The sequence below is a fragment of the Pelodiscus sinensis genome, chromosome 1 (assembly GCF_049634645.1).
Source record: "Pelodiscus sinensis isolate JC-2024 chromosome 1, ASM4963464v1, whole genome shotgun sequence".
NCBI lineage: Eukaryota > Metazoa > Chordata > Testudines > Trionychidae > Pelodiscus > Pelodiscus sinensis.
Window position 1 is genome coordinate 89,774,174 of NC_134711.1, and position 15,529 is coordinate 89,789,702.

At 45.1% G+C, this 15,529-nt stretch overlaps 1 protein-coding gene across 2 annotated transcripts in view; it reads left to right on the forward strand.

The window, feature by feature from the left end:
- Positions 1-15,529, forward strand: part of SLC25A17 (solute carrier family 25 member 17) — a 67,943-nt gene that overhangs the window by 29,648 nt on the left and 22,766 nt on the right. For both annotated transcript variants that reach the window (XM_075913586.1, XM_075913509.1), the window contains exons 4-6: positions 10,571-10,722; positions 11,792-11,908; positions 13,828-13,973. In XM_075913586.1, coding sequence (XP_075769701.1) covers positions 10,571-10,722; positions 11,792-11,908; positions 13,828-13,973 — 415 coding nt within the window. The remainder of the gene's footprint in view (positions 1-10,570; positions 10,723-11,791; positions 11,909-13,827; positions 13,974-15,529) is intronic.

Consider the following 15,529-nt stretch of genomic DNA (forward strand, 5'->3'; position numbering starts at 1 on the left):
GGAATAGGAAGCCTAGTCCGAACTACCTAGTCCGTGCCACGTGTAGCCGCGCGGCACGGAGTCTGCACTAGCGGACATTTAAAAATGGCGGAGCCCGGCAAGATGCAAATGAAGCCCGGGAAATTCAAATCCCGGGCTTCATTTGCAACTCCGGTTGCCTACATTACCACCCTAGTTCGAACCCTAAGAGAGAGACATACCCTAAGAGAGAGATTTGAAGAGGTAATAGTGGGATTTGAAAGACTGTAAATTAAACTTTGTACTCTTACAGCAGAATTGAAAATCCAAGTTCTTCTTTGAGTGCTTGCACATATTCATTTCATTTCAAGTGTGTGCACTGGTACACCCAAAGTAGTATTTTTTTTTTCCTCCCATCTTGCTGCCTGTCAGGGTGGTGCATGTGCTCTCAGCAAGCTTCACTGTTAGCCTGAGGTACAAAGGGCAGAAAGCTGCCTCAGTCCTTCTCTGTTCCTTTTAACCATGATAGTTGGAGTGTGTGTACTCACCATTTTTTTTCTCTTACTACATGTTTTCAAAATAAATTATTGTTCAAAATTTTAGTTAGTGTTCTTGCTTTGGCAAATCTTTGCTTTTTTTTTTTTTTTTTGAGCTTTTCAAGTTCTGTGTTGTGGCATGCCTAAGTCCCCAGTGTTTGTGCTTTTCTGGGTATAACAAGTCTATGCTGGTCAGCAATTCTTACTCCCATTCTTTAGAGTTTGAGGGGAAGACATATTAAGTAAAGATGTCCTATCTGCAGGGGATTTAAATCTAGGGAGGTTCAGATTTCAATACCACCTCATAGAAACTGCTTTATGCTTCCACGCAGTACACGGGGTTCAGACTTAATCCGCCCAGGACTGCACTGCTAGATTGGCAGGATCCCCTCACTAGAAGAAGTCAGAGAAAAGAAGCCACTCTTCTTCTCTGGTACCACACAAATGACAGAAGAAATCTGACCATATGCATTCTTCTAGCCAGAAGAAGCTCTCTTCGTTCAAGAAGGTTTGGACCGTAACAACAACACACAGGAAAAAGGTGGGCACTGAAGTTAGAGCAACTCCCTCCTATCACATACTTGACTAACAATATAGAGTAGTTCTTTGGGGATGTTCCCGCGGGTGCTCCACTATGGGTGCTGGGCTTGCCCCGGAGCCGCAGACGGAAGCTTGTCATGAGCAGTGTTTGGCCGGACTGCGCATGTGCTGCGGGCTTGTGGTTTTCGCGCTCTTTTCTGTCTCGTGCGATCCGGCCCCCCGCCAGTTCCTCTTCACCGCCTCAGGCTGAAGACGCTTGGAACCGCGCTTTTCACCAAATTAGACTATTTCTAGTTTTTTCCCCTTGTATATATACCTTACTTCTCTTCCTCCTTTATTTCCCTCATTTCTTAAAAAAAAAAAAAAAAAAAAAGAAAAACCATAGAATAACAAAACCTGAACCAGAGTAAGATTAAAAGCTGCTTGTTCTTATCTCCCGCTTCTCAGCTGTTTTCTCTTCGCTCCTTTGTACATAGTTTAAAAAAAAAAAAAAACCATAAACAGAGAAAGAAAGAAGCAACAGGAGATAAAGACAACATAATAGAGACATTATCACCACATTATCTGTACCTAGAGATAAGACTCAGCTAGGAGGACCTCAGGGGAACCGGCAAAATGTCAGCTGCCGGCTTTAAGAAATGCAGCTCTTGCTGGGAGGCAATGCCAGCCTCCGATGGTCATTCTGAATGTATCCGGTGTCTGGGGGAATCCCATGTCCCCCAAAAATGTACCCACTGCACCAGACTTACCTCCAGGGCCAGGAAGGACAGAGAGAGATGTCTCTGGATGCTTCTCTTTGATAGAGCCCTGCAGCCCCAGCAAATTGATCCGGACCAACAGCCTTACAAGCACAGGGCTTCTTCCCTGATTACGGGCATTCAGAAAAAGCCCAGGATCTCTCCCACAAGATCCTTACCAGCTGCCCTGAACACCAAAGGAAGCCAGCCTGAAAGACCGGGGACTTCTGGCACGGCTAAGCCAGGTCCCTCTGTCTCAACAGCTCCAAAGCCGAAACGACCACGGGAGCCTTCGCATGTGCAGGCTCCCCAGGCAGCATTGCCTCAGCTACCGCCTCTGCCTCCCTTGCAGAGAGCTGAGTCGGCTTCGAGAGCAGACCCGGAGCTGACCATCACGGTACCGGCACCCGCACCGCTTCCAAGCCTCTGTGTAGTGCCTGACTATGCAGCGCCGACCTGCCTCCCTGCTGGCACGGCGCCGGCTGCTGCGGCTGCCTCTGAGCCCCTGGCACCGATTAACACCGCGCCAACTGTCTCTGCAATAAACGCCGGCAGGTCAGGAGCTCCGAGTCCTGCTCCTTTGATCTCCCCGCGCCGGAGCTCTTCTTGCTCACACCTTCTATCGCCGGCACTGTCCTCGCCTCTCCCGGTACCTCGCTCTCCACGCCGCTATAGCCATTGGCATGGATCCCTCCATGCTTCCTCCACACTGCCTTCGCCATTCCTGGCTGCTACACCTTCCCACCGCAGACACCACTACAGGCAGCTCTCTGTCTCCTGCTTCTTCCAGGGCATCAGACATCCGTTCCTGTTCTCTGTACCGATACCGATGTTACTCCCATTCCAACTATCACCACGACTGCTCACTGCGGCATGACAAAGGTCATCACATCGACCGCCACTCTCGAGACTCCCGCAGTGGCTGTTCCTATCAATCATGTTCTGCTTACGATTATGTACCACACAGATGATCTCCAACTCCAGCTCCTCTTACCCCGCCGCACGATTCAGCATCACCACCTCATCCTCCATCAGAGATGGATCTCACTGCCTTCAGGGACCACCTACTGGGGTCTTCCATCCCAGACTCATCCCCACCAGATGAGGCAGTCACATCGGGCGACAGCTCTCCTCCACCAGATGACCTCCGTTAGCCACCCGCTTAAACAACTCTTGGAACTATCACACGAGATCCTGCTACAGGAATTCAAAGACAAGCAACACAAGCTTTTCAGGAATCTCCAACCACAGCATAGCTCATGCCTGGCCATCCCTCTTGACGAAGGCATTCTGGAACTAGCTGATGAAGTGTGGCGTGCTCCAGCATCGGCTCTTCCGACCAACAAACGGGCCGACAGGAAATATTTCATACCACTGAAGGGCATGGAATTCCTCTTTGCCCATCCACAACCTAACTCCCTAGCAGTCGACACAGCTCAACAGAGGGCTAGAGCCCCACACCTCAAACAACAAGGCTCTGATAAGGACATAAAAAGACTTGACCTCCTGGGCAGAAAGGTCTACGCTGTTTGAACAAATATCTCAAAAAACAATGATTCAAAATGACAACTTTAGCTGCCATAATCCCTGCGTTAGATCCACAGGACTGGTTTGCCGCCCTCGACCTCCAGGACGCCTATTTTCACGTTCCTATCCATCCAGCTCACCGGAGGTTCTTGCGCTTCGTCGTAGCAAAGGACCACTTTCAATACAAGGTCCTCCCCTTTAGGCTATCGTCAGCCCCCAGGGTGTTTTCAAAAGTTCTATCTGTGGTCACGGCCTTCTTCCAACGTCAAGGGGTACTCTTCTTCCCTTACCTGGATGATTGCCTACTCAAGGGCCCTTCTGCACACGAGGTCTCCCAGATGGTTCACCTCACGAGGTAAGTCTTTCAATCGCTCGGACTCCTCCTCAATGAGCAAAAGTCCGTTTTGCGCCCCACTCATAACATCGAGTTCATTGGGGCCCGCCTGGACTCACTTGCCAGCAGAATGTTCCTACCCTTACAAAGGTTTCAAGCCATCCACACTATCACTGTCAGCCCTACTGTTCCACTCATTACATGCCTCAGACTGATGGGTCATATGGCAGCCACAACATACGTGGTGAAATACACCAGACTACATCTGCGCGCCCTTCAGTGCTGGCTGTCTCTCGTATACGATCACACCAGATACGATCTCCACAGGCCAGTAACGCCGCCACCTGGCGTTCTCCAATCACTCCTATGGTGGACCAGCCACACAAACCTACTGTCAGGTATATCTTTCCATCGGCAGGAGCCACTTCACCAAATCACAACAAATGCCTCCCTACTAGGCTGGGGGGCTCACATGGGTTCTCTCTCAGTCCAAGGCCGATGGTCCCCACAAGAAGCACGGCTACACACAAACCTTCTAGAGCTACATGCCATTTTCAATGCATGCCAATCCTTCCTCATCTACATTCGAAACACCACGGTGAGGATACTCACGGACAACATCACAGCCATGTATTACGTGAATCGCCAAGGTGGCGCTCGCTCCTGTTCTCTATGCACGGAAGCCATCCGCTTTTGGAACTGGTGCATTCGCCACGGAATAACACCTACGGCATCCTACTTACCTGGCACCACAAACGTGATGGCAGATTTCCTGAACAGACACTTCCATGTGAAGCACGAATGGGAAATGCACGATGGCGTCCTATGCGAGATCTTCCAACGTTGGGATACACCCCGAGTGGACCACTTTGCAACTCCCGCCAATACAAAATGCCGCAAGTACCACACCAGGGCGGGCCTAGGCCGTGCATCCCTGGGGGACGCCTTCCTTACGACTTGGCGCGGACCCCTCTTCTATGCATTCCTCCCCATACCTCTGATCCCCAAAGTCCTTCAGAAGCTGAAGGCAGCGCTGATACTCATAGCCCCGGACTGGCCTCGCCAGCACTGGTTTCCCTTCCTGCACCGTCTCTCCGTGCGGACACCGATCCACCTTCTGCCTCTCCACGATCTCCTCACGCAAGACCGAGGACGCCTGAAACACCCCCAGATACAAATGCTGAACCTAACAGCATGGTTCCTAACTGGCTGACTCCATTCGAATCTCTCTGCTCCGTTCCAGTCCAATACGTCCTAGTAAACAGTAGGCAACAAACCATGAGAAAAACTTACCTTCACAAGTGGCGCAGATACTCCTCCTGGTGTACCTCGAACCACCACGATCCGATACATCCATCGATTCCCTCCATCCTGGACTATGCGTTGCACCTAAAGAACAAAGGCCTCGCGTTAGCCTCCATCAGGGTGCACCTCGCGGCAATTTCAGCATTCACATCACCGATAGATGGCGTTTCTGTTTTCGCCCATCCTACTACTAAGAGATTTTTCAAGGGCCTTACCAACATGGCCCCTCCGCACGACCCAGTCCCAACAGTGTGGAGCCTGGATGTAGTTCTTGATGCCCTAATGAGGCCGCCATTCGAGCCTCTAGCGACTATATCCTTGCATTTCCTCACTTTGAAAACCGTTTACCTGCTTGCCATAACATCAGCACGCAGAGTGAGCGAGCTTTCCGCCATGATGGCCACACCACCATATACAATTTTCAGATGGAGTAGTCTTGAGACTACACCCAAGATTCATACCCAAAATCGTCTCTCATTTCCATGTCAACGAATCAGTGATCCTGCCCACTTTTTTTCCCGAAGCCCCATGCCTCACCACAAGAAGCAGCCCTACACTCCTTGGACACCCGCAGGGCCTTAGCATTCTACCTAGATCGCACTAAACCTTTCAGGCTTACGGACCACTTATTCGTCTCCTTGGCACACAAGTCAAAGGGTCAACGTCTATCTTCCCAGAGGATTTCCAGATGGGGAAGTGGCGACTGCAGTACTCTCCACAGCAGATAAATAGGGACTCCTTGCCCTTCTTCCGTTTTGGCGATTACTGCTACGCAGTCACCCATAGTGGAGCACCCGCGAGGACATCCCCGAAGAAGAAAGCAAAGTTACTCACCACCGGTGCAGTAACTGTCTTTCTTCAAGGTGGTGTCCCCGCGGGTGCTCCACTACCCGCCTTCCTCCCCGCTTAGGAGTCCTCTCTCTCTCTGCTCTTGTCTCTTACAGACTCCGAGGCGGTCTCGAGGAACTGGCGGGGGGCCGGACCGCACGAGACAGAAAAGAGTGCGAAAGCCGCGAGCCCGCAGCACATGTGCGGGCCAGCCGAACACTGCTCATGACAAGCTTCCGTCTGCAGCGCTGGGGCAAGCCCAGCACCCATAGTGAAGCACCTGCGGGGACAGCACCTCGAAGAACGAGTTACTGCACCAGAGGTGAGTAACTTCGCTTTGTTGTCTACAGCACCAACTTTGGCACCATGGAGACCAATTGTATTATCAGGATCTTCTGCAGCATCGACTTAATTTTCAGTGAACACTTTGGGGCATCTCTCCTTGGTGCAGATGATATCTGAGGTATACGTGGTAGCTAGAGACCTCTTTTGTTTCTTGGTTCCAGACTCATCTTTGCTGCAAGACATGAAGGTACTAGCTCTGCCCATTTATGCAATTTAAGTTTTAGTACCTGTTTCATCCTTGACAAATGAGGGACTCTGCAGTTTTTGATACCATGTGGTGGAATTGGGAGATAGTAAGAGCTAACACCCACACAATAGAAATATTGAAAGGCTGAGGCATGTTTCTGGCCTCTCAGTGTGTTCCGCCCCCACATTATCATGCAGAGGCCAGAGTGGTACCTAGAGGAGGATCTTGGGGTAGTTTTGTTGGTGCATGGGGTCAAATTTGCCTCTCGTGATCAGGTATCAACAGCTTTCTTCTCCTCCCCTTTTTTATGGTTGGTGAGCCACACAGAGCTGGATGTGAGAGGTGGTCACTTATGCCACTTCCTAATCCAGCCCAGTCTTTCCTTCCAGTCATTGTGGGTCCTAATAGAGATACCCAGCCTAGAGAGGGGCAAGGGTATTTGTACCAGCCACAGAGAAACTGCCATAGGAATGGAAGTAGGAATTGCTGGGATGCCCTTTCCCATCCTGGATCTGGATACCTCCTTCCTCTGAATCTAAGTAACTCTCCTTGCTTCCCCTTTTATCTCTCTTCTCCCAAATTCATAGCAAACTTCTGTCTTCCAGACAATACTGATGGTAGCCAAAAGCTGTGCTGCGCTGTGTAGTAGTAGGGGCGTTAGAGTGTAACTGACTAACCATTTAACCAATACGGTGAGGCTTATTGGTTAATGATGTTGGTTACGCTCGGCCGGCGCTCAGGGAGGCGGCTTCAATGTGGCAGGACAGCGAAGCCTCCTCCCTGTGAGCTGGGCAAGCAAGGGCTGCTGGCTCTGCTCCTAGGGAGGAGGCTTGCTGTGGCAGTGAAGCCACCTTCCCACAAGTGGAGCCAGAGGTGGCTGATTCATGTGCTACACAGTAGCCAGTGCTGCTGCCACCCAGAATGTGCTGTGAGCTACATCAGTCACAAGTGGTTTTCATGGATGCCCACTTCTACATCTCTGCAGTTGGAAAAATAGTGGTATTGGTCCAATTTAGGATGAAGTTGGAATTTTCACAGGCCTCTGCTTGTGAAATGAAGAAGAGTACGCCTACCTTACAGGATTCCATATATTTTTCTTCTGGTTTATCTGCTTCACCTAAGAGAAAACGCCCAGTGTAGAGTAAGGATGTGAAAGTATGAGCTTCGGCTCATTGGTTATCCTTCATGGTTACACACATGCTTCCTGTATGCATGAAGAGTTGGCTTAAAAGCCGGTGCACTTCTCTGCCCCCCCCCCCCCCCCGTAATCATGTAACCGCTGAAATTTCAGCAGTTACACGTTTACTTAAACACATTTTATCATTCCTAGTGTAGACCAGGCCAAAAACTCTTCTCGGTTCCATGGGAGTTCACTTGATGGCTATTTCCACAAGATCTGTTTTTTCTAATCTTACTACTGTTAGATTCTTGGAAGAGTTGGACAGGCTTTTCCCATCTGTAAGAGATCCTGGGATCTAAAATTGGTTTTGTCAGCTTTACTGGGATCCCTGTTTAGCCTTATGACTAGTTGCTCTTTTTCTCATCTCTCCGTGTACGTAGTGTTCCTAGTGGCTACAGTAAAACTCTGATAGTCCGGCATCCAACTGTTCGGCACTCCTGATACTCCGGCATCAAAATGCCAAGCGCTCCTGACCAGCTGATTAAAAAGCCTGCCGCTCAGCACACTGCTGGCTGTAACCAGAGGGACCATAAGGTTGGGGAGGGGGGGAGGGAGTGGGATCGTGTTACAGTATGGAGAAGAGTGTTTCCCTTCAGGGAAGGGGAAAGGGGAGGGGAGGGAGAGGAGGATCAGGTTACAGCAGGGAGGAGACGGAAAGGGGAGGGGAGAGGGAGGGAGATTGTATCCTGGCCAGCTGTTAAGCCGTGCAGCTGTACTGGACCTCCCAATTCTCTGGCAAATCTGATAATCCAGCACCACCTAGGTCCAAAAGGTGCCAGATTATCAGAAGCCTACTGTATTAGGTTGGCTAATAGCATAGCAGAATTTCAGACTTTAGTTGCTGATCTCCCAGCCCCTGTATGGTTTTCTATAAAGGTAAGATCTGCTTACATCCACATTCTACATTTCTAACACGCGTGGTTTCAGATTTTCACCTAAATAAGTCTATATACTTATCAACCTTTTTTTCAAAGACTCACTCTTAAAGATTAAGACAAACTCCATCTTTTGGACATCCACAGGACATTAGCTTGTTCTTCCAACAAGACTGAGCAGTTTAGATTGTCCCCTCAAATCTTTTTTTTCTGGCAGAATGAAGGGTCAGCTCATTTCTCCTTTGATAATTTCCTTTTGGATTTTTTCCTGCATTCTGCTGTGGTATGATACTGCTAAGGTTTTTACACCTGAGGGAGTTTCAGCCTACTGTACAAGAGTGCAAGCAGCATGAACTGCTTTCTAGCTATGTGACATTTGCAGAGCTGTGACTAGAGCATCTGTTCATATTTTCACCAATCCTTAATGCTGTCTCCAAAACCTCAAAAGATGATGCTTGATTTGTGAGTTGTTTTGCATTCCCTATTCTGCTAAAGTTTGACACCTTCCTCAATCTTATACTGTTTATAAGTTACCTGAAATGGAATGGACACATGCAGAGACTTGATGAAAAAATTATGTACCTGTTTGGTAAACCATTCTTTGAGAGAGGTTGCATATATCCATTCTGGGACCCAGCCTCCTTTTCTCCCATGCTGAAGTAAAAAATATGAGCTGCTGATGTGAAGGGGGTTGGGGTGGGTTCTGCCCTTTCTGCCTTTAGCTGGCACCACAAGCATCTGGAGGACAGATACTTTGTTCTCCTGGGTACTGCTGTGGGGAGGCATATACCACCTGAAGTGGACTAGCTGTGTGCTTCACATGTTGACGAGCAACAGTCACCACTCTTTTTTCCTGGCAACAGGAAAGCTATTGATTCCCCTCAGGACACAAGAGCCCTAGATAAAGCTAACCTAGTTTTGGAGAAGTGGGTTGGACACCTGGAAAAATAATAAAAAATGCAAGATCCCAAGCATACAGTGGGTGTTAGTTGGCTCATTTCATACTATACAAATATTTGTGGTAGTGAACTGACTTTTTTAAAAACAGGTTTAGCTAATACAGATTTTTTTTCTTAGGTCCTTGTCTGCAACGGAAAACAGACAGTTCTTATAAAAAAAACCTCCCTGCTTTATCCGTTTCCCCTCATTCTCATCTTTCTTGAATAATGTTGAAAACAGTTTTTTGCTGGTCTGGTTTAGTTAATCTTCCTGATGTGAATTATATTAGACAAGTTCAACACCTGGATAAAATTCAGGACAATAACTTGTACTTTACTCCTATCACCAGAACAAATTTAATTGATGGTACTAGTAACCTGAGCCACTAAAATACACATTTTTCTTATCTTTGCTGTTTTGCACTTTGGGAGGTTTCTTCTGAAACAATATTGTAAACAGATCAATAGAAGTATCTCTGATTTTTATGAAGTCTTTACATGTTTATTTTGTTTTTAAATAGAGTAAATGGTTCATCTAAGGTGTATGTATATTTTTCCTGAGATAGAAGGGACCAGAAACATGCGAAAGAATTGGTGTTTCTTGCTCCATCTTTCTTTCTTCCTACCAGTAACTGTACTGACACTTAATCATGGAAACCTACAACTTTAGAAATTTAACTTTGTGCTTTCCCAACTAAATGGGGTTAATACATAATTTTCTTTTGTTTATGCTTGCCTTTGTAACTCCACTTACTTCAATGGAGTTATTCATGAGTGTTGTTGTTAGGATAAGCAAATGAGTGATTTTAATCAGTGACAGTTAAATTATATTGTGTGATTGTTACCATTATATTGAAACAGTTTAGTCAGTATCTACATAGTATGAGCTGTGTGAATCTCCTCCTCCCCACACACAAGAAAATTCAATAAACACCATTTTTAAAGCTTGCTTGTTGTTCCTGTTGAAGAATAGATGTTTTCCATCCCAAAGGTACAGTATTACGAGTAATATATGAAAGATTCCTCTGTTGATGGATCTGAAAAATACTTCAGTATCCTTGTTGGATGAAAGGCATAGTATAATTCCTTCTTGGATCCACAACTGTGTTTTCTGTGGATCTGGCTTCCAGTGCATTTTTTTTTTCTTCAGAGGCCTGATCCAAAATATGTTGAAACCAATGGAAAATTTCTTCAGTGGGCTTTGGATCAGACCTGAGATGCTTTCAATTTATGATTGTACTTTTCTGACCCTCACTTTGCCTGTTTTTTTTTCCCCTCAGCCTGGCACCATATCGAGGGTGGTTCCCTGTTATTTCCAGCCTCTGCTGCTCCAATTTTGTTTATTTTTATACGTTTAACAGTCTCAAAGCCCTCTGGGTCAAAGGCCAACATTCAACCACAGGAAAAGATTTAGTCCTCGGTTTTGTTGCAGGTAATGGAACCTATAAGGCATTATGAAATAGAATGTTATAACATGAGATTCTATGAAACTGAGATTTTTAACCAAATATTACATAATGACCACCTTGTTTTGTGAAGCCCATTGGAGATCATGCTGGCTGACTGTTTTGTTTTTTGTATCTTATAAATATAGAGGACTGCTTCATATTATGTCTCTTATTTATCTTATGTATTTACTGTAGATCTTCTACCTCTCCATTATTTGTGTCTGTGTGTCTGTATAAACTTATAAAATTATTTCTTTTGATTTTGCTGACAAAAAGTAACAGATATTGAACTGTTTTCTCTATGTAGTGTGCCCATTACCATGGTATATAAATGCCATTATCTTCCAGGATAATTCATAGTGGGAATAGAGTTCCTACTGATATTAGGGGTCTGTATTAAGAAAGATTTTGGCAACTTTGCGATAATTTGAATGAATAAATCTTCTTTAACTAGGTAGGTGTTGAACCAGTAGCTTTTACAACTGTCATTGAATCATGCAGAGTGGAACTTCCAGCAGTTATCTAATTGGTCAGAGCTCTATTTCCCACCAATTTTGCCTTCCTCTGCAGGCAACAAAACTAAATTGGAAGAATTTTAACAGAACTTCTTGTCTGGTTTTTAAAAATTCCCAAACAAAAGTGAACAACATGACTTCTCCTATAACTGAGTCCATGTGGGTGGTGACTAATAGATATGCTTTTCAACATGTTGTGCCACATTAATCGCTGAAGTAATTTCATTGAAGACTCTGGGAATTTGCTTGACCTAAGGAACTTTTAATCGGCTGTTGAAAAATTCATTGTTTTAACTTCTGTGGCCTCACTGGAAAAACTACAGAAATAATTTTAATTAGAAGTTGTGTAGTTATCCTTGCTGGGTGTTGGGCTTTTTTAAAATTCCTGCTGTATAGCTTTATATACTGTGTGAATTATTATATAATTATTTTGTACATTGACATTAAAGGAGGAAAAAATGTAGAACTATGCATTTTTTGAGTTTTACTTTTAAGATTTATTTTCTTCTCGGGCGGGGGTGGGGGACTTTTGTGGTAGGTGTAGTGAATGTGCTCTTGACCACTCCACTCTGGGTGGTGAACACACGGCTGAAACTGCAGGGAGCGAAGTTTAGAAACGAAGACATTGTACCAACCAACTACAAAGGCATTATGGGTAAGCACCTGCTACAGTCATTTTTCTTCGTGAATTTCATGTAGATGAAAGATATTGGATTGGCTCTGAAAACCAACATCCCGTGTCCATGATAGCACAAGTGTGTCACCTTCCCTGTATGTGGGCACAGTGCTCACAGTTGATCCTGGAAAGGGCCCCACCTAAGGGAGGAAGCCTATATAGTCTTCCTGACCCATTCAGTTGACATTTTTTGGCAGTTGTGGTTGTAGCTGTTAGGGCTGTGGACACTTATTCTACTGTGTCCGCAAACTGATTTTACATAAGTTATTGAACAACCAAGGAGATAATAGGGGCTTCTAGTCATCACTGAACTGAACTAAAGTTTGAACTTAAATCTAAAAATATAAGACTTTATTTACCATCATTAAGCTCTGGAGCCAGCCAGTATTCCATACTGTCTGAATTTTTTTAAATATGCCTTAGTTCTCTCTTCCTGTATAGCTCCTATATAGTAAATTTCTGTTGCTGGAGATAGGATATACATTCCCTAATTCCTGGGTTTTTTTTTCCTTGCTGCTTGAAAACTCCAGAGAGTGATGTATGATCATGACCCAGTGGTGCTGACTGACTAGTAAGTCTCCATGAGAAGCTAGTATGTTTATCTCATTGCCCCGATCCATGCTTTTAAGTTAGAGATGGTCAAATATTTAAACTTTGATTTGTCTAAACACAATTTTTTATTTCAGGCATTTCAAACTTAAGCCATTTGAAACATAGGGTATTAATTTAGATGCTGTATACCTTGTTTTTGTAAGTGAAAATTGGCTCATGTTTATGAAAACCAAACCAATAAAAAGAAAAGGTGTTCAAGTTCCACTTCAGTCTTTTGATGTTAGTGTTAGTAAGTGGTGACTGGTAGATGACATTCTAAGGCAGCTTCTAGTTAAAAGGAACTGAGGCAGAGGGAGGTTAACTTTTTGATTAACAGCTATGCTGCTTTTTGCTAAAATGAAACACAACCAAATAAAGCTCCGAATAGGGCCATTTTAGCTAGATATCTCATGGTGACATTGGGCCTCTAACAGAGGGGAACATATACATGAGGTGCCCCAGTTTCATCAAAAAATACCTGTGTCCCTATTCTGTGAATCGTAGTCTCTGAATTTGATCATTAGTTTAAAAGACAAAATAAATATATCAAAATAAGCAGCGGGACAAGCCTCCTGAGACAACGATACAGAGTGGAGGATGATATTAAAAATGTAGAATTAGTCTGATTGCAAAGAGTCTCTTTATCACGCAGTGGCAGATATAGGGCAGGGCGAGCGGGGTGGCTGGCTCGCGCTGCAATTGGCCCCACACCGAGCCACCACGTGGCGCCCAAATGGCTGCTTGAGCCGCTTGCTCCCACCTGGCTGAGCAGCGCAGAACTCAGCCAAGTGCCACGGTGGGAGGTGAAGGGCATGACAGAGGCTCCAGGTCCCGCCCCCTGGCTGTGTACATCATTGCCCTGTCCACCTTTGCCTTCTGCCGTGGTGCTTGGTTGGGTTCTGCGCCACTCAGCCGGGACGCTGCGCGAGGCCCAAACAGCCGTTTGGGCTCTGCGAGTGAAAGGCAGGAGGGGGAAGACTAAGGAGAAAGAAAGAGAGAGTGAGGCAGGAGGGGGAGGAGACTTAAATACACATGAAAATTTTTAATTGTTAATGCAGAATTTTGTTTAAGAATGACTTACAATATAATTAATTAAACTTAATTTAGCTGAATAATTTTTATCAGATTTACCCAATTCACATTTACTATGAAAATAGCCTTCAATTTGCGCATTTGATGCCTTTTTTCTATTTTTTCTCCAAAGAGGGGCCCCACAAAATTGTGTTGCCCTGGGCCCCGCAAAACTCTCATCCGTCCCTGCTATAACTCTGTATGTTAAGAATTCCTATTGCTCTTTTCTGCATCAGATGCCTTTCATCAGATAATACGGGATGAAGGAGTCTTGGCTTTATGGAATGGTACTTTCCCCTCCTTGCTTCTGGTCTTCAATCCTGCCATACAGTTCATGTTCTATGAAGGTTTTAAACGAAAGCTTTTGAAGACTCGACTGCAGGTGAGATTAATAGATTTGAGATCAGAAAAAATTGTTATGATTATCTAGTGTGAACTCCTGCATAGAACAGATCATACAACCTCAATTACTAGCTTACTGATGAAACTCATAACTTCTGTTTGATCTTTTAGAAAGATCTTCATTCCTGATTTAAAATGGTGGAAAAATCAACTGTGTCCCTAAGGAAGTTGTTCTAGTGATTTACCTCAGTTAAAAAAATACATTGCTTCTTATTTGTAGTCTGAAATTGTCTTGCTTTAGCTTCCAGTTGGTGATCTTATGTCTTGCTCTGCTGGATTGAAGTTCTGTCTATTATTAGAAATATTTTCTGTATGTGGGTGCTTGTAGACCATAATCAAGTCACCTGTTACTTTTGTCACATTTCAGGGCAAGAACCTTGTATTTCCCCCTCTGTGGTCCACCAAGGGTACCCTCTATTCAGGTCCCAGCTCCCCAGCCATCACCAGAAGGTGGGGGGCCTGCAAGAGACTTTAAAATACCCTGCCATTAAGGGCTTCTGCTTTAAAAACCTCCAAAGTCACAGATTTCCTGACCTTGGGTGGTATATTGACATCATCCAAATGCAAAAACCCTTTTGAAAACCCAGGAAGAAGCACTGAGAGGTTTCTTCCAGTGGGGTACTCCTAAGCTCTTTAATTTTCCCTCAGGAGAGTGCTTGAAGAAAACAACAACTTGTAATTTCTTAATAGCTGATCTTTCAGTCTCAGGCACGTGCACACAGAAACTCCTTCCTTCTAGGGCACAAGAATCAGATTATAGTCTTAAAAGATTATTTTATTACCAAAACAAAGAAGACAGACTCGATAAAGCATACTTGGTGGATAGGTGTTACAGAGCAACTAAAAAAAGACAGATCAAAACCACAGAGAATTGCTTCCAGGGATTCAGTTTAAAAGTTAGTGTACAGGGGAGGGGTGCATGAACTCAGCACAGAGTAGGTCACAAATCCCAAAATAAAGAAAATAACCTGATCACATCTAACTAAATACTCCCTGTTCTAATTAAATCTCTGTTGTTCTAAGGTTTAGACCTTTCCTAGCTATGGTAATCGCTGGAAATTCCGTATCTTGTCCTGGCTTAACTCGTCTCTTCCAGCTCTTGTTCTGATCACACAAAAGACTGTGGATCCCGCAATTCAAAACTCTCACTCTCTTCTTATTGGTTCTCCTGGCTCCCTGCCAACACTTCATGGAAACTCTCAAGGACCCACTGTGTTTGGGATTAATTCTTATAGGCAGCTTAGTTAACTGAATGGCTTGGATGTCCAGAAGAGGATTGTACCTCTTCCATTCATCACATGTATTCATAACAGCTGTTCGTTCAGACCAAGAATCCCCATGTATTTGTAAGTCATTCCTTTATATAGTTTGGGGCTCTGATTTTGTCCTCAGGTATAACAGGTAATCAATAGATAATGGTCCTTCCTCCTGGTGAAACTTCAGAAGGATGCGTTCTTACATAGTCTGTGTATGTTTGTGTATGTTGTGATGCGGTCAGGCCAGATGGAGACAGGAAAGTGGTGGAAGACAGGTATA